The sequence below is a fragment of the Rhynchophorus ferrugineus genome, unplaced genomic scaffold, assembly GCF_030347505.1.
Source record: "Rhynchophorus ferrugineus isolate W39M unplaced genomic scaffold, kcgeb_rfMv2 rfM6, whole genome shotgun sequence".
Taxonomy (NCBI): domain Eukaryota; kingdom Metazoa; phylum Arthropoda; class Insecta; order Coleoptera; family Curculionidae; genus Rhynchophorus; species Rhynchophorus ferrugineus.
In genome coordinates, this window is record NW_027472585.1 from 4,182,603 (window position 1) to 4,208,716 (window position 26,114).

The 26,114-nt window shown below is 30.1% G+C and overlaps 8 protein-coding genes and 2 long non-coding RNA genes across 18 annotated transcripts in view; 5 read left to right on the plus strand and 5 right to left on the minus strand.

Moving 5' to 3' along the window:
* The first annotated feature begins 57 nt into the window (after window positions 1-57).
* LOC143198899 (mpv17-like protein 2) lies at window positions 58-978 on the plus strand. Its single transcript, XM_076408519.1, has one exon. The coding sequence runs from the start codon at window positions 138-140 to the stop codon at window positions 738-740; it is 603 nt and encodes a 200-aa protein (XP_076264634.1). The 5' UTR covers window positions 58-137; the 3' UTR covers window positions 741-978.
* Window positions 979-1,253: 275 nt separating this feature from the next.
* Window positions 1,254-2,434, minus strand: LOC143198907 (uncharacterized). 2 transcript variants are annotated; one of them, XR_013006310.1, is made up of 4 exons: window positions 2,331-2,434; window positions 1,613-1,664; window positions 1,412-1,549; window positions 1,254-1,351 (listed from the first exon to the last, which is right to left on the minus strand). It is a non-coding gene; the product is annotated as an uncharacterized LOC143198907 (long non-coding RNA). The 2 variants fall into 2 exon arrangements; XR_013006311.1 differs by lacking the exon at window positions 2,331-2,434 and adding an exon at window positions 2,154-2,277.
* A 1,871-nt stretch (window positions 2,435-4,305) lies between these two features.
* On the minus strand, window positions 4,306-5,721 carry LOC143198894 (cytochrome b-c1 complex subunit Rieske, mitochondrial). 2 transcript variants are annotated; one of them, XM_076408510.1, is made up of 4 exons: window positions 5,513-5,721; window positions 5,428-5,452; window positions 4,946-5,226; window positions 4,306-4,776 (listed from the first exon to the last, which is right to left on the minus strand). In XM_076408510.1, the coding sequence occupies exons 1-4, from the start codon at window positions 5,625-5,627 to the stop codon at window positions 4,463-4,465; spliced, it is 735 nt and encodes a 244-aa protein (XP_076264625.1). In that variant the 5' UTR covers window positions 5,628-5,721; the 3' UTR covers window positions 4,306-4,462. The 2 variants fall into 2 exon arrangements, with proteins under 2 accessions (XP_076264625.1, XP_076264624.1); XM_076408509.1 differs by having other exon boundaries at window positions 5,428-5,721.
* A 635-nt stretch (window positions 5,722-6,356) lies between these two features.
* Window positions 6,357-10,024, plus strand: GlnRS (Glutaminyl-tRNA synthetase). 3 transcript variants are annotated; one of them, XM_076408424.1, is made up of 14 exons: window positions 6,357-6,476; window positions 6,668-6,918; window positions 6,970-7,327; window positions 7,382-7,540; window positions 7,590-7,741; window positions 7,846-8,032; window positions 8,087-8,274; window positions 8,329-8,552; window positions 8,605-8,744; window positions 8,843-9,014; window positions 9,088-9,250; window positions 9,310-9,530; window positions 9,612-9,801; window positions 9,864-10,024. In XM_076408424.1, exons 2-14 carry the CDS (start codon window positions 6,799-6,801, stop codon window positions 9,909-9,911), a joined length of 2,322 nt encoding a protein of 773 aa, XP_076264539.1. In that variant the 5' UTR covers window positions 6,357-6,476; window positions 6,668-6,798; the 3' UTR covers window positions 9,912-10,024. The 3 variants fall into 3 exon arrangements, with proteins under 3 accessions (XP_076264539.1, XP_076264536.1, XP_076264538.1); XM_076408423.1 differs by having other exon boundaries at window positions 6,414-6,546; XM_076408421.1 differs by having other exon boundaries at window positions 6,412-6,918.
* Window positions 10,025-10,547: 523 nt separating this feature from the next.
* Window positions 10,548-17,210, minus strand: LOC143198861 (esterase FE4). 3 transcript variants are annotated; one of them, XM_076408434.1, is made up of 13 exons: window positions 17,069-17,210; window positions 15,896-15,977; window positions 15,183-15,329; window positions 13,521-13,652; window positions 13,085-13,247; window positions 12,291-12,476; window positions 12,025-12,236; window positions 11,693-11,870; window positions 11,533-11,583; window positions 11,389-11,498; window positions 11,201-11,330; window positions 10,989-11,148; window positions 10,548-10,933 (listed from the first exon to the last, which is right to left on the minus strand). In XM_076408434.1, the coding sequence occupies exons 1-13, from the start codon at window positions 17,119-17,121 to the stop codon at window positions 10,744-10,746; spliced, it is 1,794 nt and encodes a 597-aa protein (XP_076264549.1). In that variant the 5' UTR covers window positions 17,122-17,210; the 3' UTR covers window positions 10,548-10,743. The 3 variants fall into 3 exon arrangements, with proteins under 3 accessions (XP_076264549.1, XP_076264550.1, XP_076264551.1); XM_076408435.1 differs by having other exon boundaries at window positions 11,389-11,549; XM_076408436.1 differs by lacking the exons at window positions 15,896-15,977; window positions 17,069-17,210 and adding an exon at window positions 15,436-15,542.
* On the plus strand, window positions 16,923-17,356 carry LOC143198909 (uncharacterized). Its single transcript, XR_013006313.1, has 2 exons — window positions 16,923-17,059; window positions 17,118-17,356. It is a non-coding gene; the product is annotated as an uncharacterized LOC143198909 (long non-coding RNA).
* A 170-nt stretch (window positions 17,357-17,526) lies between these two features.
* Window positions 17,527-19,668, plus strand: ldbr (lariat debranching enzyme). Its single transcript, XM_076408475.1, has 5 exons — window positions 17,527-17,920; window positions 17,980-18,131; window positions 18,187-18,427; window positions 18,487-18,816; window positions 18,870-19,668. The coding sequence occupies exons 1-5, from the start codon at window positions 17,724-17,726 to the stop codon at window positions 19,459-19,461; spliced, it is 1,512 nt and encodes a 503-aa protein (XP_076264590.1). The 5' UTR covers window positions 17,527-17,723; the 3' UTR covers window positions 19,462-19,668.
* Window positions 19,669-20,310: 642 nt separating this feature from the next.
* Window positions 20,311-23,455, minus strand: LOC143198854 (ubiquitin carboxyl-terminal hydrolase 10). Its single transcript, XM_076408426.1, has 10 exons — window positions 23,245-23,455; window positions 22,846-22,978; window positions 21,967-22,794; window positions 21,714-21,915; window positions 21,408-21,660; window positions 21,268-21,348; window positions 21,042-21,206; window positions 20,761-20,989; window positions 20,540-20,703; window positions 20,311-20,483 (listed from the first exon to the last, which is right to left on the minus strand). The coding sequence occupies exons 1-10, from the start codon at window positions 23,260-23,262 to the stop codon at window positions 20,394-20,396; spliced, it is 2,163 nt and encodes a 720-aa protein (XP_076264541.1). The 5' UTR covers window positions 23,263-23,455; the 3' UTR covers window positions 20,311-20,393.
* Window positions 23,456-23,617: 162 nt separating this feature from the next.
* On the minus strand, window positions 23,618-24,814 carry LOC143198905 (putative peptidyl-prolyl cis-trans isomerase dodo). The gene is made up of 3 exons (XM_076408527.1): window positions 24,657-24,814; window positions 24,270-24,473; window positions 23,618-24,213 (listed from the first exon to the last, which is right to left on the minus strand). Exons 1-3 carry the CDS (start codon window positions 24,709-24,711, stop codon window positions 23,993-23,995), a joined length of 480 nt encoding a protein of 159 aa, XP_076264642.1. The 5' UTR covers window positions 24,712-24,814; the 3' UTR covers window positions 23,618-23,992.
* A 132-nt stretch (window positions 24,815-24,946) lies between these two features.
* Window positions 24,947-26,114, plus strand: part of Evi5 (Ecotropic viral integration site 5) — a 131,299-nt gene continuing 130,131 nt past the window's right edge. The window contains exon 1 of one of the 3 annotated variants that reach the window (XM_076408414.1): window positions 24,947-25,232. The gene's annotated coding sequence lies outside the window, so the exon portion shown is untranslated. The remainder of the gene's footprint in view (window positions 25,233-26,114) is intronic. The other 2 variants (XM_076408417.1, XM_076408416.1) reach the window with 2 other exon arrangements.

Below are 26,114 nucleotides of genomic sequence, written 5' to 3' on the forward strand. Positions count from 1 at the left end.
TTATATAGTATGCACGCCTAAATGGCAACGTTTGGTGACTTTATCTGATGTAACATGTAATTTCTGTACATGTAATTATGATGTAATTCTAACCTGTAGTTATAATGATATTTTAAATAATTTAAAGTTAACAAAAAATGTCCTTGCAGCTACGACAAGGTTTTAGAAGCAATTTTATTGCAAAACTGAATAATTTATTAACTAAAATGTTTAGTGACAGGTATTTGCTTTATACAAATGTAGGGATATCATTATGTTTATCCGGTGTTGGAGATGTTTTGGAACAGAATTATGAAATTTTAACACAACAGATACCTTGTTGGAATAAACAAAGAAGTAGAGATATGGCTTTGTCCGGCACTACTGTTGGTGTAGTGTGCCATTATTGGTACAAATTTTTGGATAGAAGTCTGCCGGGATATACAATAAGAATTGTGTTGAAAAAGATTGTTGTGGATCAATTTATTGGGTCACCATTATGTATTTCTACATTTTTTGGCACAATAGCGCTACTTGAAGGATCAACAAGGGATGAATTCATAGAGGAAGTTAAAGATAAAGCTTGGAGACTCTATGTTGCCGAATGGATGATTTGGCCACCTTGTCAATTTCTGAATTTTTATGTATTATCTACAAAATATAGAGTATTGTTTGATAATCTAGTCTCATTAGGGTATGACATTTACACATCACATGTAAAGCATGTTCCAGTACATAAAGAAAGTAGTACTCATATATAAAGCAATATAAATGATTAAAGTTAAATGAAATATCCTGGTACATACTTCCATATTATGCACCTATTTGCTGTGATAATTACATAGAAAGTATATATGATAAAAACAGTCATAAATATGTGTCTCTCAATATCATTTATAATACATATATTTTCAGAATATGTAAAATAAATTATGTTTAATGTACAGTAAATAATGACATCAATTCTATAATTTAATAAATAATATTTATTACTTGATAGTGTTTATTTACTTAATGTTAATAAGTGGCTTGGTAGTCCCAGTAGCCAAGGCAACATGACAGACTTCAATACTACCCCTGTAAGTTCGAATATTGGGACATGGTTGTAATTATTCCTAATTATAATGACCATGCTGTGTAAGACCAGAGATCTTCTGAGATAGCCTCTAAGTTTGAATTAAGAGATATAATTGAATTTGAGTAATAATATATTTTATAATTATAATTTTTGGCGCTATTTTAACTAGGATATATAAATGATGAACTACATCAAATAATCAGATAATTAACATATTTATTTGTTTGAAAAATGTTGACAATTTTATTTAGTATCCATGAGTTTTGTATCCTCCTCCTTGGTTCCCGTGATTACCTAAAATAAAAATAATGAAATTGATTAATTGAAGTTCAAATTTGCATCATTGATGGTTACCCCCAAAACCACCTTGTCCTCCATAGCCAACTCCTCTACTACCTTGATGTCCTCTTTGACCTTGTGGTCCACCGTAGCCTCCATGACCGCCTCCCAAATCACCATTTTGTCCTCTAGGACCAAATCCACCGCCTTGGCCTTTATTATTATTGTGATAATAATATAATTAATACTCTTTTTAATTCATATGTGTTACATTACCTCCACCCAAGTCACCATATGCCAAAACGATAAAGAACGCGAGTGCTATAATCTGCAATAGAAAGCATATTATGTCAGAGATAGAACATTAATTATACATATCTTGCATGACAAAATTATGTAATATACCAGAACTTACAAACAACTTACTAAAAGTCATAAGATAATATTTTTTCATATATATTTAATTATCTCATATATTTAATTGCACAATGCTTGTAGGTTGATGACATTTTGAGAAATAAAATTATTTAATAATATTATGGTGAGAAGAAATCCGTATCTAGATATAAACCGCACAATTCCAAAGATTCCCTAAGCTCTTGTCAAATATTGGGCATTAGATATATTATAGATAGTTGTTATAATTTACAAACACAATGCTATAATCTCACTAATGTATTGATAAAATAATTGGTGGTGTTTAAAAAGCATCGATTCATACATGATTTCTGTCATTTTACCATCTTATCTTACAAAAATATCGGTAGTATTTATTTTTTATCTAGTCGCAGACTGGACATTCTACTCAAATTTTTACCGGTTGATTACAGAAATGTCCGGTCCAACGCGAGATTCGAACTACGCGACTCCCTTGTTAACAAGGCTGATGGACTAATGCCTCTAATGTGTATACAATTTAAATTAATATAAATTAGGAAAAATCGCTCTTTTAAAAATACATGCATCTTAAATCTACATTGTAAAATATACTTACTACTAATAGTTTTGCCATGATTACAAATTAACTTTTGTACGCTAGTTCGAGGTATATATACTTTCATTATCACTACAATAATAACATTATATGTTGAAAAAGTTAGGAATCTCTGTAGGGGTCATAGCTTATGATTAAGATAACATATGCATATTTTTGTTCATAAACATTACTAAGAAATAGAGTAAATATATAATAATAGGATTTTATGGTGTGATTTTCAGATATAAAACAATGATGTGGTATTTTTCCAAATTGATTTATTTCTGTTTGCGTAACGAGAAAAATTAAAATACCCGCAGGTGTGATTCCACGGGAATGTCTGACATCTTCATTTTTTAAAATCATTTTGCATTCTACTCAAATAAATCGCTAAAAAACCCATTAAAAAAATCGCTAAAAGCGTATCAAGAAAAAAAAATTGTTTGGTGGTACCATACAGTTAACCGATATAAAGCTTGAAACATATAAAATGGCCCAAAAAACTCTTTATTAATTTAAAACAACCGATATAGGACAGTGTCGAAAATACGGACTATCCAGTACTATTTTAATGTAAACAAACCCCATAATTCTAAACTATTGTAATAATTTCTCTGCTTATTTTTATTTTACCTTTTGAACTTTATTTGGTGTTTTAGGTCAAAGATTTCCAATAGTGGCACCACAGTGGTCAAGGCAACATGGTGGCTTACTCATGAGGCAACCAGAGTTCCCAGAAATGAATATTTTTGATTTATTTGTGTGAAAAATAAAAAACAATCATCATTAACCACTTATGTCAAGCGAATATGTACGCTTAATGCCAAGAAGCGTAGTTTAGAATCTATATTAAGGGCCGGTGGAAAAATAATATTTCAGATGGGAAGTCGCTAAAAACTGCAGCAATTTTTTTATTATTAAATTTTTTCTTTTACAGTTCAGCAATAATGTCTATATAGAAATATATATTTATGGTACATAAAATTAAAATATTTCTCATAGCTCATGTTTTTTTTTGTTATCCGGGTCAAACGTTAATAACGTTTCTCGGACTCAACAATCAGCTAACACTATGACAGACTGCCTTCAATGTCTATTGTGTCTGTATAGTATATTAAAATAAATGGTAAACATGTACGTATCTAATACGTTTTTGTATCCTACATTCTGTTTTTACTTAATTAAGGTTATTCATATTATTAAAAATATAAAATAGGCTAGCTTGCTTCAATAACAGTTTCACTTGATATGAAAATTGAAATAATATTTAAAGTAGTAATTATGTCAGAAAAAAATACAATAGTTACCCTATACCAAGGTATTATTCAGAATAATGATTGTTGCGACAATCAAGACAGGCAATTATCTTATATATAGACATTTTAAAAATTCAATTAGAAGCATGGTAAATATCTAATCAGGCGTTAATTTTATGTCTTGATATGTTTTACTAAAAATTAACTTAATAATTTTAGGATATTTAACAGAATTTTGTAAAATATACGTTTAATATATTCTGTGTCACTTTCCAAATACGTTTTAACGTCACTATAGAGATCAATAAACATTCTATTAAATGGGATCTAGGCTTAGATTCAGATGTCGGTTTTTATTTTACTTTTAATGATGTACAGCTCTTGAACAATTATTATTGATAGTTTCAACAGCAATTCAGTGATGAAGTGTAAGGAAATTATTAATCCGTTATACAATTACAGTATTAAAAGTCACACATTGGTTTAAATCAGACTAGGTTTTGCTCTAAGAAAGTCTTGTTCATTTGAAAATTGCAATTCAAGAAAGCAGTAACAGAATTAATTCTGAGAGATTTATGATTTTGCCATCTTTGTGTAGCAACAAAAAAACAAAGAAATTAGAATTGTGTGTTTTAGACCAGGAAAACATACATACAATCAGAGGTATTGAGATATTAGAAAGATACATTTACATTTAGTATTAGATAAAAAATAATAAACTAAATAAAAAACTAATGTTACATTTAAAACAAATATTATTTTTGTTTCCTTATAGTATATTTTACAGTTAATCCAGAAATAAATTAAAGATTATGGAAATTCTAGATGTTAATACATTTTAACAGATACATTTCTCATATTTATTTATACTTTGTATCAGTAGTTACATAAAAATTAACCAACTACCAATAAACCTTCAGATGGGTATGTGTACTCAGGCACTTCTAAATTTAATGGAGCAGGGCCTTTGCGAATTCTACCAGAGGCATCATAATGGGAACCATGGCAGGGACAATAATATCCACCAAAGTCGCCTGCATTTGCAATTGGGACACATCCTAAATGTGTGCAAACTCCAAGTACTACTAAGAATTTTGGATTCTGTACTCTATCATTGTCATGCTGGGGATCTCTTAGTGATGCGACAGCTACAGCTTGTTCAGCGGCAATTTCCTGTTCAGTTCTATGGCGAATAAATAAGGGTTTACCTAAAAAATAAAATTATACAACATTATAGAAAGTATAATTAATCAAAAGAATATATGATGTTTTTCTTTATTTCAATTTTTATCTATCATTTGATACATTGATTTGTGAAAATCTAGCTCTGTTACAGATACTCATAATCTATGTTACAATAAGTATTAATAATTTTACCTCTCCATTTGAAGGTTACAGATTTTCCCTCAGGGATATCGGATAATTTTATTTCAATTTTTGCCAAAGCAAGTACATCTGCAGATGCACTCATTGAACTAACAAAATGTGTAACTACAGATTTAGCAGCATAAGCAGAGCTTGCACCCAATCCCCCAGCAAGCAAATAAGTGAAATTTTTCCTGCTATCTTCAGAATCAGAACTACGAACTTCTGGATCTTTTACAGCATCTCGACGATATGATGTCCAATCTGGAACTTGAATATCAGTGTGAGCCCACCTAAAATATTGAAAAGTCAGATAAAATACAGTCTTTTTAATCTTGTAATGTCTCTAAATGAATTATTATAATTTTAATAAAAAATTTGCTTTAATAATAAATTTAATTGAAGTACTGTTAATTTAATCTATTACTCTATTAATACTATAGTTAAAATTGTATAAACTAATATCAATATAAATTAGTTTTTATATAATATACCTGACTTGAGAAGTAACAGCAGGACCTGAAGATACAGAGAAATTAGCATTGGGGAGAGCTCTACTTAGAGTTAAAACAGTACTACCTTGAAAAGGGACTTGTACAACTTGTTTTTTTGGTAACACAGTTCCTGAAACCGCTACATTTAGTTGGTTGCTTACAACTTGACTAATGGTCCTAAGGTAACCGGATTTGATCATTTTGCTTTATAATGTTAATAAAATATGTTGTTATGCAATAATTCCGTAGTTACAATCGTTACATTAACCCCACTAGTGTTGCCGTCAATTGCCAACTGTTGCCAACACAGTCAAGTCTGTCAAAAGCTATTTATTTTAGTGTCTTCATTCTTTTAGTGTCGATTTCATTGGGGCTATTCTTTGGAGAATTATATAACATTATATAAATATACATTGGTTTATTATTATACATTATACAAAGATACGTTGGTCAAAAAATATCGATATTTTTAAGGAAAAATAAAAATAGTTAAATATTAGCCTAAAAAATAAATATTATTTCCACATTTCTTAGAGTTATATTTTTCATAAACATTTAAAATTAAGTCCCAATTTGATATATATATATATATATATATATATATATATATATATATATATATATATATCGTTATCTGAAAAATATCCATATAGTGTTTTCAATATTTTTAAAAAAATAAAAATAGTCAAAAATTAGCCTAAAAAGTATAAGGGGAAAAAATATCGACAAGAAATAACGTCCATCGATAATTATTCTGTATCTCTAATTTTTAGGATATCAAATATTTTTAGTACTGTTCATAAGAAACATATTTCGATAATAGAAGCTAGGATTGAAGCAAACCTTGGAAATAAAGTTTATTTTATTTTAGTTATTATTTGTTTTTTTCAATTATCTACTTTTGGGTAATAATAAACGTTGCTATCGCAATTAGGCTATGTACAAATCCAACTCGTATACTTCAAATAATCCAATTAACTTCGAATAGTGTTACGATAAATGATATATAATGATATGAATAATATGATATTTATCGATTATTTATAATCGTGAGTCATTTGAAAAGTTAATCATTATTTATTACATAGCTAATACAGTTTTACATTTTTAATATTATAAGTGAATATTTATTTTATTTTATATCAGACTATATTAATAATTAGCTAATAAACCCACGTGGCCTGATGACTGATGCAAAAACTGATGACATACAGTTGCTAATTTCATATGTTTATTATAGGCGATTATTTTTTCTATGGTGATATATAGGCAGAGATAAAAGGTGCAGATTTCCATATATATAGAAAAAATTCTGTTCCATATATTATAAATCTAGAGTTTGGGACGGTTATACATGCAACTGTTTATAAAATGGAGCAAAATCAAGAACTTATAAATGCTTTTATTGGTTTAGGATTGAGTGAACAGAAAGCAAAAGAAACATTAAAGAATGATAGTGTCACTAGGACATTAAAATTTATTTTGAATGAGGTAGGTTTTGAGGCATTTTTTTAATTTAGTCTTTAATAAAGTCTATTTTAGATCCGTGGAGTTAATTTGTCAAATGGTGCAGGAATTCTTTTATATCACTTAGCAACCAAAATAAAACCTCAAATTAGCCACCATTTACCTTTGTTGATTAAATATGTAGTTTCCAAGAAATTGGATAATACTTTGCGTATTGATAAGGCTATAGAATTTGTATTGTCCAATATAAGTAATGTCAATAATCAAGGATTGGAAGTTTATTGTGGTGTTGGTGTTGTTATAACACCAGAGCAAGTTGAAAAATGTGTGGAAAAACATCTTAATGCTGTCAAAGATGAATTGGTTGAAAAAAGATACAGATATAATGCAGGACCTCTAATGCAAAAAGTTAGAGAAGAACTCAAATGGGCAGGTTACTGATTTTAAATTAATTTATATTTAAACATTATTCTTACTATAATTTTAGATGGCAAAGCCATAAAAAGTGAGATTGATATACAAATCTTAGATATTTTGGGCCCAAAAACAGAAGCAGATTTGGCTCCAATTTCTAAAACAGATAAAAAGGGTCCAAAAGCATCCAAAAAGGAGGAAAAGGATACTTCCAAACAAAACAAAGAAAAAGGTGAATAACTATTAGTGTTATGTATATTATTACATTTTCTGTGTTCTAGGCAATTTAGTTGTTCAGCCTTTGACAATATTAGATGTGATGAAAAAAGTTAATTTTCATGTTCCTGGAGAAAATTATAAAACAGATGGATATGTAATGACAGAAAATACAGAAAAACTACTGAAAGAGCACTTAAAAATAACAGGAGGGATGGTAATTAATATATTTATACAATTAAAATCTGTTGCTGTTCATTTAATTTTATGATGTTTGTATTTTTAAATAATTAATCTCTTAATGGGTATTTTATTTGTAAGGTAAGAACAAGATTTCCACCTGAACCAAATGGTATCTTACATATAGGTCATGCTAAAGCAATTAACATTAATTTTGGATATGCAGCTGCCAATAATGGTATTTGCTTTTTGAGATATGATGATACAAATCCCGAAAAAGAAGAGGAAAAGTTCTTTAAGGGAATCAATGATATTGTTACATGGCTGGGTAAATGTTATATTTTACTCTAATATGATACCTAAAATAGCATTACTGTTACAGGTTATAAACCATATAAAATAACTCACTCATCAGATTATTTTGATCAGTTATATGAATGGGCGATTTTGTTGATAAATAAAGGTTTAGCATATGTTTGTCATCAATCTGCAGATGAAATGAAAGGTTTTAATCCTGTACCATCTCCCTGGAGAGATCGGCCAATTAGTGAAAGTTTGCAATTATTTAAAGTATATTTACTATCATATTTAGGCGTAATTTGTATTAATTATGGTTATTTACAGGACATGAAGAATGGCAAAATTGATGAAGGAGCTGCAACACTACGCATGAAGATTACCCTGGAAGAAGGTAAGATGGATCCTGTGGCATATAGAGTTCGTTTTATTCCTCACCATCGTACTGGTGATAAATGGTGTATATACCCTACTTATGACTATACACATTGCCTTTGTGATAGCATTGAACATATTACTCATTCATTATGTACCAAAGAATTTCAGTCTAGGTAATATTATTTTGTATTTAATGCAACTAAAGTAACCATTCTCATTTTTTAGACGATCAAGTTATTACTGGTTATGTAATGCATTGGATATCTATTGCCCGGTACAGTGGGAATATGGGAGATTAAATGTCAGTTACACTGTTGTTTCCAAGAGGAAAATAGCAAAGTTAATTTCAGAAGGAATTGTTAAAGGTATTCCTGGAATTTAATATACTTGAGGAATTGTACATTTATTTCTATGTTTAATGATCACTGGTCAGGGTAATATAAAAAGATGTTTATAATTATAGATTGGGATGATCCAAGGTTATTTACCTTGACCGCATTAAGAAGAAGGGGATACCCTCCAGAAGCTATCAATAATTTTTGCGCTCAACTAGGTGTAACTGGATCTCAAAGTACAGTTGATCCGTCTATGTTAGAATCATTTGTTAGAGATTATTTAAATATCGCAGCTCCAAGGTATATTATCTATTTTATGTGTATATGTACTCTTGATTTTATATATTGTTCTATTTTCATATTTTTATTTCAGGAGAATGGTCGTGTTAGAACCTTTAAAAGTTACTATAGAAAATTACCCACATCAAGGACCAATAGAAATCTCTGTTCCGAATTTCCCTAATAATCCAGAACTTGGCAATCATACAGTAATTTTTAATAAAGTCATTTATATAGAGAAGAATGATTTTATGGAGGTAAACTCCATAAATATATGCGAATATGATCGATTTTTTTTTAATAATTGTTTATTCAGGTTGGCGACAAAAATTATCGAAGATTAACAAAAACCCAACCAGTGGGTTTAAGACATGCAGGATATATTCTAGAAGTTGTCGATATCAAGAAAAATAATTCAGTCATCGTAGAGATTGTCTGTAAATGCACCGAGGTCGATAAAACACCTTCTAAGCCTAAAGCCTTCATTCACTGGGTTTCTGATCCAATAAAAATTGAAGTACGATTATATTCCCCATTGTAAGTAGACATTAATTAGGTTCTAACTTTTTGCATCAATTTTATCTTTTATTTTATTATTTATATTTGAAATACTTTTAGATTCAATCATGAGAATCCAGAGGATACTAGTAAAGTACCAGGTGGCTTCTTAACTGACTGTAATCCCAACTCTTTGGAAATTCTTGAAAGTTACGCCGATAAATCCCTAAACAAAGCATCTGTCTTAGATAGATTTCAGTTCGAAAGGATAGGTTTCTTTTCTATAGACCCAGACACTAATAAATCTAAGGTATGCAATTGAGTTTGAATTTTTATGATGGATAAATTAGTTTTATATTTTTATTATTTTAGATTGTGGTGAATAGAACTGTTGGTCTTAAGGAAGATGCTGGAAAATAAATGTTTGTTTCGTATATGCTTGAATATTGTTATGCAATAAAGTGCATTTGATATTTATAAAGCAGTAATTGCGTATGCCTAAAATATTTTGATAATATAGTTCCATGATATAATAGATTTTTTTTATACCTTACATTAGATATGCTCAGTACAATTTTAATTTATGTTATCTATACATATATCTATATCTATATATATGTATATATATATATATATATATATATATATATATATATATATATATATATATACATATATATATATAAGTATGTGTATATATATATACACATACTTTATTATAATATTTATATATATATATATATATATATATATATATATATATACGTTTTGAAGAAAACGAGGGCACCTAGAGATGTGTAATATGCGTTAAAAATAAATGTATTCTAATAATACGAAAAAACCCAAATCAAGCGATCCGGTATAGCTGTCAGACCGATGACAAAATATATAAATTAATCCAGCGCGTAGCCTTGCGGGTTAAAAGTTTAGCTCGTTGACAATAACTTACCAGGATCGAATCTAGCTGGTGATGGTTTTTTTAAGTTTATAAAATAAAATATAGCGTTTCTTAGATTTTAAACGATATTAAAACGGAAAGTGAGTAAAACATTATTGAACGTAGTTTTATAATTTTAAAAGCAGTGTTTTGTATTACTTTTGGTTATGATTAAGAATAGTATGGCTACGTAAAGTTATATTTTACATTTTTACAGAGAATACAAATTGATATGCCAGTGATATCGGAAGATATATATAGTTTATTATAGAATATACAAGTTTTATAGTATTTTTTTTATTACGGCGTTTTGTTTTAGAATGAATCAAAAGGTCTAGATCCATAGTTTTTGTATAATTCATTCCAAAATATATACATATCAGATTTCGGATATCCATTTTTTACAACTAAATTTTCTCCGATATCTAAATAAACGAAGTTATCTGACCGAACAGTTGGCCAAATCACATTTTCCAGTATCGGATCTTCTTTTGGCGTTGGATTTCTGCAATTACAAAGGATATTTGTAAATACGATACAGCATATTATATAATACTTACAAATGTTTCGCGAAATTGGTGAAGAGTGTCATAAATCTAGAATGAACGTTTATATCGGTCTGGGGGAAATTACTTAAATCAGTGTTATCAGGTACTTCGTTACTGTACCATCTACTGAATATGTAATTTTGCTCTTCACCGTGAGTGACTTTACCAGATCCTTCAAGAATTATGTTAATACTTGAAATGTTCTTAATATAATTCTGGCTTACCTTCTAGATGATTTATGTTGTTGCCCATTTTACCACTGTAAGTAAATTCATAAAAGTATACGGGCGTGTATGGTGCTTGGAGTTCTCCTTGTTTTATAATGGATTTATCAAAATCCTGATTAGAATGGTACTAAAATATGGCGATTTTTTATATGATATTTTAGTTTTTAACAACAAACATCACGCACTTGTACACCGGACAAATTATCAAAATCGGAATTAGGAGAATAAAATTCCTTGATTGAATGGCCCACAATATTCAAAATTGTTTCGTTTTGTATATGCATATCGAAAGGTACCAGATAGCTGTTGTTACTGTCGTAACCGCTTAGCCAGATAGCTGTTGTTACTGTCGTAACCGCTTAGCGTAGTTGGGAAGGTATCTAAAAATAAAAATATATGTTTATATATAAAAAGTTTATGTTCATAATGTAGGGCCACCAAAAGCGGACTGACGCTCCATAAAATGCCCTTGGTGCGTGGCTGATATACCTGATAACATGAACATGCTTTCTTCCGCGTTTAAACCTATTAAAACCGGTACTTTATTGAATAAGCCTTGCTCAAAACTTTCATACTGATAGGATGTTAAGAAAGCGTCATCATGGACTGGTTCAATTGATGGTGTGTAGAAGCATCCTTTTGATATCTGCATATTCCCCGGGTACTCCTAAAGCAAGATTAAATATTAGTTCTCTATGTCTCACCATGATTGCCTCTATGTTATGGCATAAAACGATTATCTTATTCGGAACGATTACGATGTATCCGACAGTTTTTGTTTTTTATTACATATTAAAATACAAGAATTACTTTATACGTACCAGTCGTTGGGTGATTTGAAATGATGCAGCATCAAGATCTCGTGCTGGAACTGTTTTTAAAAATGATAGTAATTCCGTACTATTTGTATTAGTTTCATTGAATGCTTCATTTAAAATAGCAGCGGTTTTATATGCTATCTCAACATGGTTTCTTTGGTAACCCCAAGGACTTAAAGCAGAGCCGCTTTCCAGAATGGCAGCTCGAAATAAACCTTCAGTGAAAAGAAATATATTATATTATTTTTGAAGGAAGGGCATTGTATTACCTGTTGCTAAGGGACTTAATAAAAGATAAGATACGGATGCGCTCCCAGCGCTTTGGCCAAAAATGGTTACTTTTGTCGGGTCCCCACCAAAATATTCAATATTCTCTTGTACCCATTTTAATGCGAATATTTGGTCCTTCATTCCAAGATTTCCGGGTATTACATTATCTCCAGTAGATAAAAAGCCTAAATATTTAATAAATTGTAAATATATTGTCTCTACTTTAGTGGTTACAAATGGCTTTTTTAATAGTTTTAAAATGTTTTTATTAAATACTAGCTATATATGTTAAAGAGAAAGATATAATAGAAAAGTGTTTGGTTGTATAGACGATACTGTGCCATGAGTGTGACGATTTTAGACATGCATTTGTCTCAAATCTGCACAGACAAAATTATGTGTGCTTGCTTATAAAACTATCTTATTTATCACTGGAAACTTTTTACATAGCTTACACAACCTGGTTATTGTGGAAGACAGTGTATTTAAAGGAACAAGGCCTTGTTTTTCTGTTAAGACTGAATAAAGGTAGGGGTTTGGTTTATGTTTAAATAGATTTAAAGATTCAGTGTCGTTTTGATTCGTCGTTAAACAAGTCGCCACTTTTCCAAGTTTTGTTTTCTTTTCGGAAGTTAAATAAAAGCTTTTTTTCGAAGTTCTTCATATCTCATAACTGACGCAGTAGCTGTTTTATTTTAAATTCATTGAATTAACCGAAATTAAATTGATTATTAGATCAAGATGTACATGGCTTTGTTCAACATTAATTTTTATTTTTATAGATTATTCTTACCAAATGGACCTAATCTATAGTTTATCGCTATCATAATGACGTCATATTCCATGAAAAATATAGGTCCCACTCCCCATTCCAATATTCCTGTTCCTTCTATAAACCCGCCACCATGTATGAAAAACATAACCGGTAACTTCGCACTAGAGTTATTCCTCAGATCCTGCATTACAATAAGCAATTCAGAAATTGGGAGTTCATGCAATCAATCAAAAAAATCAGAACTTCAGATATAATATTGTAATTAAGATTCTTTTTTTAAAATTTAATTTGTAATGATCATGGACTTTGCGATCAGTACGCCTTCCTCCAGTCCAACTTCAATAGTCCAGTCCTTCTTCAGCAATATAGTCCATCGTTATATGTTGTAAAAATATTTAAAAAATATATTAAAAAATATTTTGAAGACGTATACTACTTAAAAGCGTATACTTACAACTGGTGTAAATAAGTTCAATAAGAGGCAATCTTCGGTTTCAAGATCGTTATCTTGATCAACTTGGAAGCACATGCCCTTCTCTTTTGTTGCATCGAAAACTCCATCCCAAGGATTTATTGGTTGAGGCGTCTAAAGTAATAACAATTTCTTATAATTTATTATATATGACCATGAGAGATGAGAGCATTTATTGAATTGATATACATATAATCAATATATCTGTTTTATCTTTTAACAATTCTGTCGATAATTAGTTTCCGGTTTTTATAACAATTCTTCATATTACCATAATACTGCCTATTCAAAGTTTTTTTGTACATACGTCATCAAGATGTTTAATGTATTGCCTGCCGCAATTTGTAAATTCGTTTTAGAATCAGACAATATTTTCCTTCTCATTTTCTTCTAGTTAAAAAGAGAAATAATACTTCTGATTTGTTTGAACACGCAAACTATTGAGCCAGTGCAAGTCGTCCAGTTGTTAGACGTATGCAAAATTCTTGGAAAGTAATAGTGAGTGATAGGAAGTTATAACTCTGACCTATAAACTATTGTGGCTGTATTAATATACATATGTAAATTATATTTGATACCGATTTTGTTCAATTATTTTATTTAGATTAAAATTTTGTTGTATGTCAAAGCCAAACTGAACTAAAATTCAGAGTCGATGCAGTTTTATTTTCCTTTTTGCTTTTAAAATTTAATTGGTTTATAAAAGGTTTCTTCTTACTACACTTATTATATTATAGAAGATGAATATGGTACCACAAATTTGTACCTTGACTTTTAAGAGAATTTAGGTTAATTAGTGAACTAAGGTATATAGTATATTCTTCAAATATACGTATAATTTTCAAAAACTAGCAACGTCGCAAATTCAAATTCTTGTGAGTATGCTGGGAGTGCTTATGTGTAGCCTTTTGTGATTTCACTAGTCATAAATATGCAAGATAGATTGCAATAGTCCGTGCAATAAAATAGTGAACCCGCGACATCTAAATTTATGACAGCAAAACGTTTTAATCTAAATAATGTAATATTCGTAAGTTGTAAAAATCAATACAAGAATTCCATTCCTAGTCGAAGTAACTGATTATAGACGCAATCTGTTTGTTTTTAACTAGAATAAAATGGGAAGGAAAATATTCTCTTATTGACAAACAAATTTACATATTGCAATAGGCAATACATTTGACATCTTGGTGACGTGAGTTCGTTGTTATTTTGAATAGACCATATATAATATGTCATTTTATTCTATTGACATTAACTTCAACACTACATAAGTTACTTTCCGCCAAAATAACAGCATTATGGATTCATAGCTGTCTTGAAAATGTTTTTTCTTTTCTTTCTATAAGTTAGTATTGGCATCGTCATTTTGAAGGGGTATCAATGATAGACTGTAATTTCTTGGAAAACATTCTAGAACTCAGTATGTTGGTGAAATTCTTCCGAGGCCATCTTGATTGAGAAGCTTGCTTATCCATTTTATCAAAATAACTATTCTAGAAAATTAACTCTGGGGTACAACAGTTACGGAGGACAGAAATGTACGAATCACCACTCTTCAGACAAACTTCAACACTCCACCACTCCACATTAATACATTTCCAATATTACCATTCATAAAAGTATATCAATTTAAATACTTACTTGGAATCTTAAATAATCTGTAGGGCTTTGAGCATATCGTATGCCTAAAAACGAACTGTACGTCACTCCATTTCTAGTTTGTTGTGAAAAGCCTTTAATAAGTCCCTTTGCCGTCTTCACTACGACTTCATCTTCTGCGATACAAACCTAAATATTTTTATTCCTAAGGTGAAATGTAATAAAGCACAGAATATATTATAATTTAAATAAAATGAGAAGATAATAATGCCTGAATAAGTTATATAACTGTTACCATTTGCCAAAATAATATTATCGTTAACATTCAACCCATGAAAACACAATTCAAGTTTTAAATTCCTCTTGGAGCTTTATTAGCGTTCTTTTGAAAGACACGCATGTCGAAAGCATGTTAGGATTCAATATGGTATTACGCAGATGAAAACAATAATCGAATAATTAAAATATATTATATAGTCTATTCAAAATTTGTTTCTATGTACCTCAGATATACTATAATGTTAAAATAAATTATATTTTATAACAGTGTTTTTATTTAATTATTTTATTTAGATTAGAATTTTGTTGTATGACAAAACGAAACTGAATTAAAACTCAGCGGCAACATTGCGACGTTTTGACGTCACAAATTTCGATGACGCATATACAAATAAAATTTGCATAGACTTATAATAATTATTTTTAATATATATAATGTGTAATAAAAATTACAATACATTAAACACTTTACTTACCTGAAATAAGTAAAATATAAAATAAACGGCAACGAAAAATTTCATTGTATATGATTTTATATACACATCACTAATCATTAATCTGAAACATTTGAAATATATATTATGTGTGTTTATGAACATGATAAGTGAGCAACACTTGACTGAAGTAATTTATTTATATAATAATTTTTAAAGATCCGTAATAAATATTATATCTATAATAAATATTTTTTAAAATTGAACTATGGTCTAACTCTCCAATAAAGCATCCAATGCACATCATCAAAATTTATGACGACAGCACGTTGCAATGTTGCCGCATTAACTTAGAACTTTGGTTTACAATTTTGCTGGTTCGTAAGCCCCAAATATTACCACTAGCGTTTTAAATTAAAAATTAAAATTTCTGTTATATTCTCTAAGTTTAGGAATGCTAATTTGTTTTGAATTTATTACATTAACCTATTTTTATTTAAGAAATGTAATTCAAAGAATGATACTTGTAATATTGGTGACTGAAACTTGAGTGTTAGATTAATTGATCAAAAAAATGCTTTATAATATATTGTAATTAAAATACAAAAATAAAATGTATTTTTTTTTCAGACCGATGAAATTTTTTTACATATTAGGAATGGACACGTATCTAATAATATCGTACGATTACATTTCGATTTATTACCGAAGGTTCGCCCTCATGATCCTTGCGTTTTCCTGTAATATTCAACTCCTACTACATACTCTAAGAGGTCCGCATGGAAAAAATAGAAATTTCACGGTATAGGCGACCTTGGGGAAATGTTTTGTTTAGTTCAATCAACTGTAGCTCTGCGATCGCAAATTGTGATTGGCTAGTTTAAATTCCTGGTGCCGCCACTAACATGAAATGTGATTGGTCGATCAAATTGTGTGAAATCAGCATTTTCTATGGGCGTCCATTGTTAAGTTTGTTGTTTGTAGGTTATGGTTTTTGTTTAGATCACGAAATTTTCGTTTTACGTTGTGCATATTTTCTGTTTTACATTAATTATTATGGAGTAATAATATAAAAATTAATGACAATGCGTGAGAGTAGTGAAAGATGTAGTGTACCGGGGTAAAATTCTACTACGGAAATTAGACATCGTTTTCCAAATAATGATTTCACACCTTTCCTAAAATGGGTTGATCAAGTAAATGGTAGTAAGTTACCTGGATAAACCACAATGCAAATATATCAACGTCATGGTGTTTGTTATAGACATTTTAATGAAAAATGTAGAATTATCCTTCCTTCACGAACAGGTATTAGGGTAAAATTGATGGCACTAAACATATATGGGAAGGCGTTATAGAAGAATTATAGATATTTTAATATTGCCTAGAATAGAGTTCGTAATTGTTTTTTTTTTTGCTTTTTGTTTGTATATATTTATATTATTTACAATTAAGTATATTTGTATAGGATTTTATTTTAATAAATTAATTTTAAAATTTAAATTTGATTTTTATTTAAATACTATTGGCCAATAAATGTGACCGTCACAAAATAATTAGGCGAAATGGCAGACCAATCAAAACAAAGTATTTTCCTTACAATGATTGACTTCCTCACCGCCGCCAATGATTGGACTAAACGATACTTTGCCCCACTACTTACCATTGCAGTTGCACACCCCTGGAGGTCCGTGCCTTTGACTGAAATAGTAATTACCATTTTCCGTTGACTATTTCTTTACGCTCGACAGTTTTGCGACTATCGACTATTTTCAGTCGATAATTCCCAACGCTACATATAACCTAAAATATTGTGTTGGTGTTTATATTGTTTTGGTTACTATATTATTTTGAAATATTAAAAAAAAAAATGAAGATAGCCGTAGAAGGATGTGCTCATGGTGAATTAGAACGAATTTATTGCACAATACAAGAAATTGAACAAAATGAAGATATAAAAATCGATTTACTTATATGTTGTGGTGACTTCCAGTCCACCAGGAATGAAGATGATCTGTGTTGTATGGCTGTGCCACCAAAGTATCGTCGCATTTGTAGTTTTTACAAGTAATATTAAAACAATTATTGTTAAGAATTGTAAGCATATAATTTATATATTTTTAAAGATACTATAATGGAGAAAAGATAGCTCCTGTACTGACAATTTTCATTGGTGGGAATCACGAAGCTTCAAATTATTTACAAGAATTACCTTATGGTGGATGGGTTGCTCCTAATATTTTTTATTTAGGTTATGCTGGTGTTATTAATATTGCTGGTAAGTAATATATTGTAGTTTATATTTTATTGCATGTTGTTTATGAATATTTCAGGTATAAGAATTGGTGGACTTTCTGGAATATATAAAGCTAATGATTATTTAAAAGGGAGGTTTGAAAAAACACCGTATACTGACAGTACTATAAGAAGTGTTTATCATATTAGAAATTTAGATGTATTCCGTTTAAAGCAAATGTCTCAACCAATAGATATATTTTTGTCTCATGATTGGCCGGCAGGAGTTTATAATTATGGAAATATGGAACAATTATTAAAGAGAAAACCTTTTTTTAAGTAACTCGTATTAAGTTAAGTGATAAATACTATTTTTATTAAATTACTATGTATTACAGAGATGATATAGAGTCAGATAAACTTGGAAGCAAACCATGTCAGGATCTTCTTCACTATCTTAAACCACAATTTTGGTTTTCTGCTCATTTGCACTGTAAATTTGCAGCATTAGTGCCACATGATGATAATACAATCACCAAATTTCTGTCTTTGGATAAGTGTTTGCCTAGAAGACATTTTTTGCAAATTGTTAATATTGATCACAATGAGAATGAGAAAATTCAGATTAATTATGATTTAGAATGGCTAACAATTTTAAGTTTAACAAATCATTTAATAAATATTAAAAATGCTATAACATATATGCCAGGTCCAGGTAATTTAGAAAGGTAAGTGTAAAATAGGTAAAAATATAGGTGTATTTTATTTTTATATTTTTTAGATATGATTTTACTCCAACTGAAGATGAGAAGACTTTAATATTTCAAAAACTAGGCGAATCTCTTAAAGTACCAAACAACTTTAAACCTACAGCTCTTGGTTACAATAACACAAGTAAAACTAATTCTAAACAACCACCTGCTAAATTAAATCCCCAAACAGTTGAACTGTGTAATTTAATCGGAGTAGATGATCCTCTAAGACTTGTTTCTGAAAGTAATGGCTTAAGTTTAAGCCTGGATTCTAGCTTTTTAGATAGCACATTTATAACTGATCCTTCAGATTCATCAGATTCTGCCAGTGAATCGAAAGTGGAATCAGATATATCTCTACAAGAAAAAATTAAGGAGTTGAAATTGCCCGAACCCAAACATGAGATAAACAATGTGAATATGATAAATACTGCAGAAAGTGATGGTTTAAAAATTGAAAAATCCATACCTATAAAATTGTCTCCTAAACGGTCTTTAGATGGAGAAGTTAGAGAAAATGAAGAAGTAACAAAACCAGAAGTAAACAATGGAAACCCTTCCCCAAAGAAATTTAAGAGAAGAAATGCTCAGATTTACTCCACTGAGAGTCATGATAGCTGACAAAAATATTTTATTTGTAAATTGTTTTGAATCACTTTTTTTGCAATACTAATAATAATTTTAAGAGTCATATATGGTTACATTGAGTAACATCATTCCTTTCGTTATCATTGCAAATTTTTAAAGAAATTCAATATATATATATATGTATATATATTATTAATTAGTTTTATTTATTGAGGGATCTCAATTAAAAGATATTTCAAATAGAATTTGTTTAATTTAAAAGACTGTCCCAATATCCCCAACCGATGTCCTCTGGAAACCGTTTTTATAAATTGTCAGATGTTCGACGCGACTATAAATCACTGTGGAAAAATTGTTATTTGCTAGAAATCAGAGTAAGCATTTTCGATGTTCGATAGTTTTTCAATTTTTTAACGCCTTCAAAACAATTTCAAGCACTGGTAATCAAGCCGCATTTCTGACACTTAATCGATCTATTGAATTACGGAATTCTTTCAAATTTCGTAAATTGAATGCTGTAGATGCGGAAAAATTAATCTTTACTTTCAAAACCGACTTTTTGCTACTTTTTTATTTTATATTCTGTGTTTTCCGATAGATAAATGTAACATTTTATATTGTCACTGTCTTTATATTTGTACTTAGTCATGTCTTTTAAAATTAGCAGTATGAGATGTATCGAACTAATATTTTTTTATTCTCTTTATTTTAAATTACATAAAGCTCGTACATATATTTCAGACGAATTAATTTTGCCCTGGAATCATACAGAAATTGGAATACTAATATAATTATGATTAAAATGCAGATCCGATAAGTACGCTATAAAAATGTTTCCATCCCTACACCTACTAAGATGATGTTATAAATAAAAGTCAACACTTAAATTTATATATAAATTTAATTAATAAAATAAGACACTTAATAGTAATTAACTTAACAAACAATAGGCCAAATATATAAAATTATCTGCTCCTAATTGTATCACTACGGCGATAAAATAACAAATATGGCACCCTGGTGCCTTGTGGATTTAAAACCTGTTCTTCCTGTACCTAAATAATGATTATAATAACTTAAACTTGTAGAGACAAAAATCCCCTTAACTTACCTGTTTCACTGAAGCATCATCATATCTCAACCAACTGCTATACCCCACATGGAAAGCATCTGTAACATAATGACCCTTGGTTGCTTCCTTTCCATCGTGATATACAACAGCAAAAAGTTTATATTGTTTCTCCTTGGCATTAGTAGTTTTCGAAGATAACAATTCTAAGGGTAAAAAGTTGCAGTATTACAGCATGTAATCTAATTCCAAATGATACTCACTCATATCTATTTTTAAATCAATTGGAAATTCCAGAGCTTTTATAATTTTTGTACATCCATCTAGTTTGAAATCGAAACATTTTAAATGCAATACAAGAACCACTGGTAATTCGTCTAACATAACTTGTTGCCAGGCCTCCACCTCTTGATTGGTCTTTGATGAAGTTAAACCTTCTAGTTGATATTTCGACGTTAGTGCTTCCAGAGCTTCACGGACGGTTTTAACTTTCTACAAGTTGATTAACTTAATAACTAGAAAAAAAAACTTACAACCAACTAACTTCTATATTCAGTTGCAAGGTAAGGAAAGGTTGTGTGTTCTCAGTACTGTGATCGCCGGTCCTATGAATCCTTGATTTTAAAGATCCTCCAAAGATATCCGTTATAGGCGTTCTTTTAAAAAGCATCCTCCTCAAAATACTTCCCTTATTTTTTGCTCCCATGGTCTAAGTGGATAAAAAAATATTGATGTCTTTAAATAAATCTCTGCAAATTCTACAAATTTACCTGCCAGCTTTCTTCATCCCCTCCAATAACATTATGTTCATATTCAATGTCATCTTCATCATTTTCTACTAACTTAATCAGCTAAAATTGTATTAAAGAATTCAGTGTTTTTTTAATATACTTTTCTTAACTATTAATACCTCTAACATCTCATCATTTAAATTATTTAGTAAACAACCCAAAAATTCTTCTGCATCCTCCTGACGGCCTTCAATTAAGTCTGTTTGTATACCATTTAGCATTTTATAAATCCATGATGGTTCAAAAGGTATGTCTGTGTTAACAAGCATTCCTTGGTCCTTCTTTTGATCTTTTTTCGTGGCCCCATCGGATCTCCTGTTGCTAACCCGCATATTCGCTGGCAGAAGTTTAAATTCATTCACAAATTTGCACCTGAAAAATTTCTGATTTATTACAATAATTCTATGATATCAATTATCACGTACATTCCATCAATGACAGGTGTTGGTTTTCTTTTTTCATTGGATGTTATGTTTTGGGAGAGGCCGCTTAATAAATTGTACATTGGTGGACAAGCAATTAGTGCTTGTAGAATTGAATTAATGTAGCAGTAATTGCTCTGATTTATTAAACCTCTAGGTTGCAGGCTAATAGTTCGGCCGTCTAATGTATAACTTGATAAAAATTCTAAAAAAGCAAATTTAAGCAACAAAAATTTCTAAAACTAGTCTTATTTACCTCCCATCCTGTAACAATCCGGATCAACAAAATCGTTTCTTTTTGGGTTTTTAATGGGACATAAAGCCTCATTATTTTCTTTATTCACAGCCTCAGTTGTAGCTTTTGTAATTCCATTTACTTGGTGATTGTGTACTGTGCCCTCTTTAGGAGTAAAAAGACTAGCCCAAGATTTTCCACCACCCCAAACATTAGCTGTTTTAGGTTTGTTCTCTACAGATTCGTTTTTTGCAGGTGTCGACGTGACAGGTGCATTTATGGATGGGCTTGATTCACTTACATCTCTTAGTTCAGTTGAAGTTTGATCCGATAAATTATTTGCTGTACCATCAAGGGGATCATGATTTATTTTTGGACATTCAACATAATTAGAGTATGTAATCTGATCAACTTTAGTTTCAGGTGGTACATATTGGGGTGAAGTGTTTTGATAATATGCATTATTGTTATTGTTTGAATATGTAACATGATTTGAATATGTAACAATCATAGGTGCTCCCGCAGGTACTGCAATATAAACAGGTGATTTAATGGGATAATTTGGAGCAATATATCTAGGACAAAGAGCCTGTGGGCCAATGTTCGGGTTATTTGCATTAGGGATTGAAGGATTTACATAGTTTTGATGTATTGGCATTGGCATCTTATGTGCAATTGCCTGTGCTTGATATGCAGGAACAGGAGCATAGTATCGATTGTCAACAGGATTATTTCCTGTTTGATTACTGGTAGATAACCCATTACCAGAACTGTATATAGGTAAAGACATTTCTTGAACATATTCAGTTTGTTTTGATGGTTTATTTTTGAGTTTTAAAAATCTGGAATCTATAAATAATAATATTTTATTATCTGTTAATTTTCTTTTAAAGAAAATACCTTTTACAATCTTTTTTTTATCACCAATAATCCATGGAAATTTGGAATTTGAATGTGATGGTTGTAAAGATGCTAATACCCTGTTTTTTTCAAACTCATCAACTCCACTGAAGTCCAGAAATTCTAAACCTAGCTGTTAGAATAAAATATTTTATATTATTATAGATCTGATAACTAATGTAAAAGTGGTAACAAATAATATGAGGTTATTAAAAATATATAGACATATATTTAATTGAGCATTTAATTTTAAGTACAATTAGGAAAAGTATTTGAGTATATGAAAATGCATTATATAAGTAAAAGAGCCCACTAAAAATAAAAATATGTAAAGTAAATTAGGCTTCGCATTATCTCACACGGACAAGCATATAAATAAATACTGTAATTATTACTTACCGTATCGGAGAACTCCATAGTACTGTAAAAACGAATGTTACAGTGGTAAATTTAATTAATTCTCATTATTTATCTCTCCAATACGGTGATATTCACATTTTTAACAACATATCCGTAGGGTTAAGTTTTCACGTTCCATTTTTGATTGTCAGCTCTCGGCTGTCAAATTCACTTTTAAAAGGTTATTGCCAACAGAAAAGAAATAAAATTTCTGAACTAATTCAACCAGCTTAAATTAGTAGTATTAATTTAATACACAAAAACATTGGAAAATGTCTGTCCGACTATTTTGTGAATTATTATCAACAGTGAGGGTCAACATAAAATACTATCTTATTGCTTTTAGCGGTTTATATAAGAAAAAATAAGTCAGTTTTGATATTTTAATAAATGTATTTTAAAGTATTAACTTATTCCATCTATAACAGTCAGCCACACTATGGAATTATTTGTTGTGAAAAGGTTATGGCATCATTGTTTTTATGAAAACTTGCAGTGCCAAGCAATGTAAAATAATTTATAAAACTGTTGTTACATCTTAACTACCTTAAAATATATGGAAGAATATTTTTAAAAGCCAAATCAACAAAGTGTATTAATGGTTGCTCCAAGACAGAAAACAGTGGTTAACATGAATGCCAGAAATAGGTCAGTTAATTTTACAGAAACTCATAACAGTTAGCTATCTGAAGAAGCAATCACTATAGTCTATTGAAGAGCAACCATTATTAAAATATTCATTTTATTTTTACACTGTACGTAGTATAATGTGAACTCCAGAATCTGTAAAAATCGGATCTGATAATTCTCCAACTTTTAAACCAAAAGCCGCTTCTTCGAATGGTTTTTGCATAGCGCCTTTGCCAAAAGGTCCTAAGTCACCACCTCTCTTGGCTGAAGAACAATCTGAATATTTAGAAGCTAATTCTGCAAATGAAGCTTTGCCTTGAACTATTTGTTCCCGATATGCTAAAAGTTTAACAGTTTAGAGAAATAAAATATAGTTATGGATATGTTCCATATACCTTTTACCATTTCTAGCGCCTCTTCTTTTGTTCTAGTAATATTTTCCTCCCTCCAAGAAGACGGTCGTCTGGAATCTTTATGTTTAACTAACAAATGGGAACACTGGACTTGTTCAGGGCCAGAAGACTGGACAGGTTCTGCTGGTTTATCTGGTACATCCCATTGAGATTCTTTGGTATATATATTGAGGTAATAATGTTGGCCTATATAACATATATTTGAATATTAGTTTCACACTTAATTTGTAATTAAGATAAACATGCTAACAAATCAATAATTATCAAAATAAGACCAAACTATTGAATGTTGGGTGTAATCGAATAAATTTCAAACCCCAAAATATCCGTAAATATTTAGTCATATAGGTAGTTTCATTTGTTAATTACCAGTTGAACGGCTTAATCGTTTTTCCCATCCGGCAGGTAAATTTTCGTCAGCCATCTTTTATACTAAAATAACCATAAACTTTGGAATGTTTTACTAACTTCAAATGGATTAAGACACCCTCGATTGTAATCGTTTGGATCGATATAGTTTCGGTTACATTCGTTTACCGGCTTAACGTTGATTCGCCAGACATTGTTTATTTTAAATTCAGACCAATCGGCATTCGGGAAAATAATCCATCCACGTGGGCAGCTCAATTTAATGTAAGTGAATATAGCCGCGAAATCATGAAACAGATCAGCTGGGTGGTGACAGTTCAATTCGGCAGTGCTGTAGAAGAGTACGCGCGTTGGCATATGAGTGGTGGGCATTAAATGTTTGCTATTGTTTTCGTGATTTTGTTAACAATTATTGCATACAAACACATAGGATCATTGAGAATATATTCTTTGATTAGTTCCCCATGTAAATTTAGAAATAAATTGCGGGCGGTATTTTATATCTTGTTTTTTAGTGCGGGGGTGTTACAACAGGCATAAACATAACACGTTAGTAAAGGCACTTTCTTTAATAAGGTAAGGTTTTAACTATAAATTTGAACCATAATTTCATGTCAAACATCTAATTTTGATTAACCAGCAAATAATATTTCAATAAAAAGTAGGTCATTATAATATACCCACGTATTGAGAAATACTTTTAGTAATGAAAGAATATTGAATTGAGAAATACATTTACTTTGTTCAAAAATATCTCAGTTTACACAAATCTGAATAAGTTATCACAAATAGTTTTTTGTTATTTCGACTTTGCCCAAGACAATTTAATTAAGAACAGAAAGAAGCAGGTATCTTTCCTGAGGGGTGCGCCACTTTCAATTCACTTGTTTTGACACCTGTAATGCCCTAATGACAGGTGAAATTCAGGAGAGTTTTTGCGCGGAAGGGGTTACTCACTAACTTCTTTTCATGGTAACTACGGCATATAGACCTGCCGTGAGAATCGATTTTGCGAAAACTAATCAGGTTGCAATGCGTTTTTTTGGTACAATGTAATTTGTTCTGCAGCCTCCGGCAGCATGAGTCATGTTTATCAGTTAATGTTACTTGACGTGAATGTGAGCTGCAGAAGGTTATTATTCTCTCGAAGCTGAATTACGTATTTATTTAAATTTCTGTGAATAGAACATTTAAATTACACGATAAAAATGTATTCGTCCCTTTGATATCATAGAGTCATGTAATTTCAAGAGATTTAAAATTAGTCTCGCACTTGTCCTAGAAATATATTTAATTAAGACACCCACCATTAGTTTAATCATATTATACGCAGTTTTATTATATTGTTAATTCTCTGTTTAGTTATTATATGTTTTTGTTGTCAAAAATTGAGAACTCTCGACGCATGCAGTTTGTGACATAAAAAGTAGTTGCTTGTCAAAAATATTTTACGTAGGT

What these genes read in the sequence shown, in the direction of transcription:
- LOC143198899 (XM_076408519.1), top strand. Translation starts at nt 138, where the DNA reads ATGTCCTTGCAGCTACGACAAGGTTTTAGAAGCAATTTTATTGCAAAA.
- LOC143198894 (XM_076408509.1), bottom strand. Translation starts at nt 5,627, where the DNA reads ATGATCAAATCCGGTTACCTTAGGACCATTAGTCAAGTTGTAAGCAAC. An exon ending in GCTGTTACTTCTCAAGTCAG is followed by an intron (nt 5,227 to 5,427) that starts GTATATTATATA and finishes TCAATATTTTAG; the next exon opens with GTGGGCTCACACTGATATTC. An exon ending in TGTAACCTTCAAATGGAGAG is followed by an intron (nt 4,777 to 4,945) that starts GTAAAATTATTA and finishes TTTATTTTTTAG; the next exon opens with GTAAACCCTTATTTATTCGC.
- GlnRS (XM_076408424.1), top strand. Translation starts at nt 6,799, where the DNA reads ATGGAGCAAAATCAAGAACTTATAAATGCTTTTATTGGTTTAGGATTG. An exon ending in TAAAATTTATTTTGAATGAG is followed by an intron (nt 6,919 to 6,969) that starts GTAGGTTTTGAG and finishes AGTCTATTTTAG; the next exon opens with ATCCGTGGAGTTAATTTGTC. An exon ending in CAGACACTAATAAATCTAAG is followed by an intron (nt 9,802 to 9,863) that starts GTATGCAATTGA and finishes TTATTATTTTAG; the next exon opens with ATTGTGGTGAATAGAACTGT.
- LOC143198861 (XM_076408435.1), bottom strand. Translation starts at nt 17,121, where the DNA reads ATGTCTATAACAAACACCATGACGTTGATATATTTGCATTGTGGTTTA. An exon ending in TGAACTTATTTACACCAGTT is followed by an intron (nt 13,248 to 13,520) that starts GTAAGTATACGC and finishes ATTGTAATGCAG; the next exon opens with GATCTGAGGAATAACTCTAG. An exon ending in AAGCATGTTCATGTTATCAG is followed by an intron (nt 11,550 to 11,692) that starts GTATATCAGCCA and finishes CGGTTACGACAG; the next exon opens with TAACAACAGCTATCTGGCTA.
- ldbr (XM_076408475.1), top strand. Translation starts at nt 17,724, where the DNA reads ATGAAGATAGCCGTAGAAGGATGTGCTCATGGTGAATTAGAACGAATT. An exon ending in AAGAGAAAACCTTTTTTTAA is followed by an intron (nt 18,428 to 18,486) that starts GTAACTCGTATT and finishes TATGTATTACAG; the next exon opens with AGATGATATAGAGTCAGATA. An exon ending in GGTCCAGGTAATTTAGAAAG is followed by an intron (nt 18,817 to 18,869) that starts GTAAGTGTAAAA and finishes TATATTTTTTAG; the next exon opens with ATATGATTTTACTCCAACTG.
- LOC143198854 (XM_076408426.1), bottom strand. An exon ending in GGATTGTTACAGGATGGGAG is followed by an intron (nt 21,916 to 21,966) that starts GTAAATAAGACT and finishes TTGCTTTTTTAG; the next exon opens with AATTTTTATCAAGTTATACA. An exon ending in CCTTGCAACTGAATATAGAA is followed by an intron (nt 20,990 to 21,041) that starts GTTAGTTGGTTG and finishes ATCAACTTGTAG; the next exon opens with AAAGTTAAAACCGTCCGTGA.
- LOC143198905 (XM_076408527.1), bottom strand. Translation starts at nt 24,711, where the DNA reads ATGGCTGACGAAAATTTACCTGCCGGATGGGAAAAACGATTAAGCCGT. An exon ending in ACGATTAAGCCGTTCAACTG is followed by an intron (nt 24,474 to 24,656) that starts GTAATTAACAAA and finishes TATGTTATATAG; the next exon opens with GCCAACATTATTACCTCAAT. An exon ending in GGCGCTAGAAATGGTAAAAG is followed by an intron (nt 24,214 to 24,269) that starts GTATATGGAACA and finishes TTAAACTTTTAG; the next exon opens with CATATCGGGAACAAATAGTT.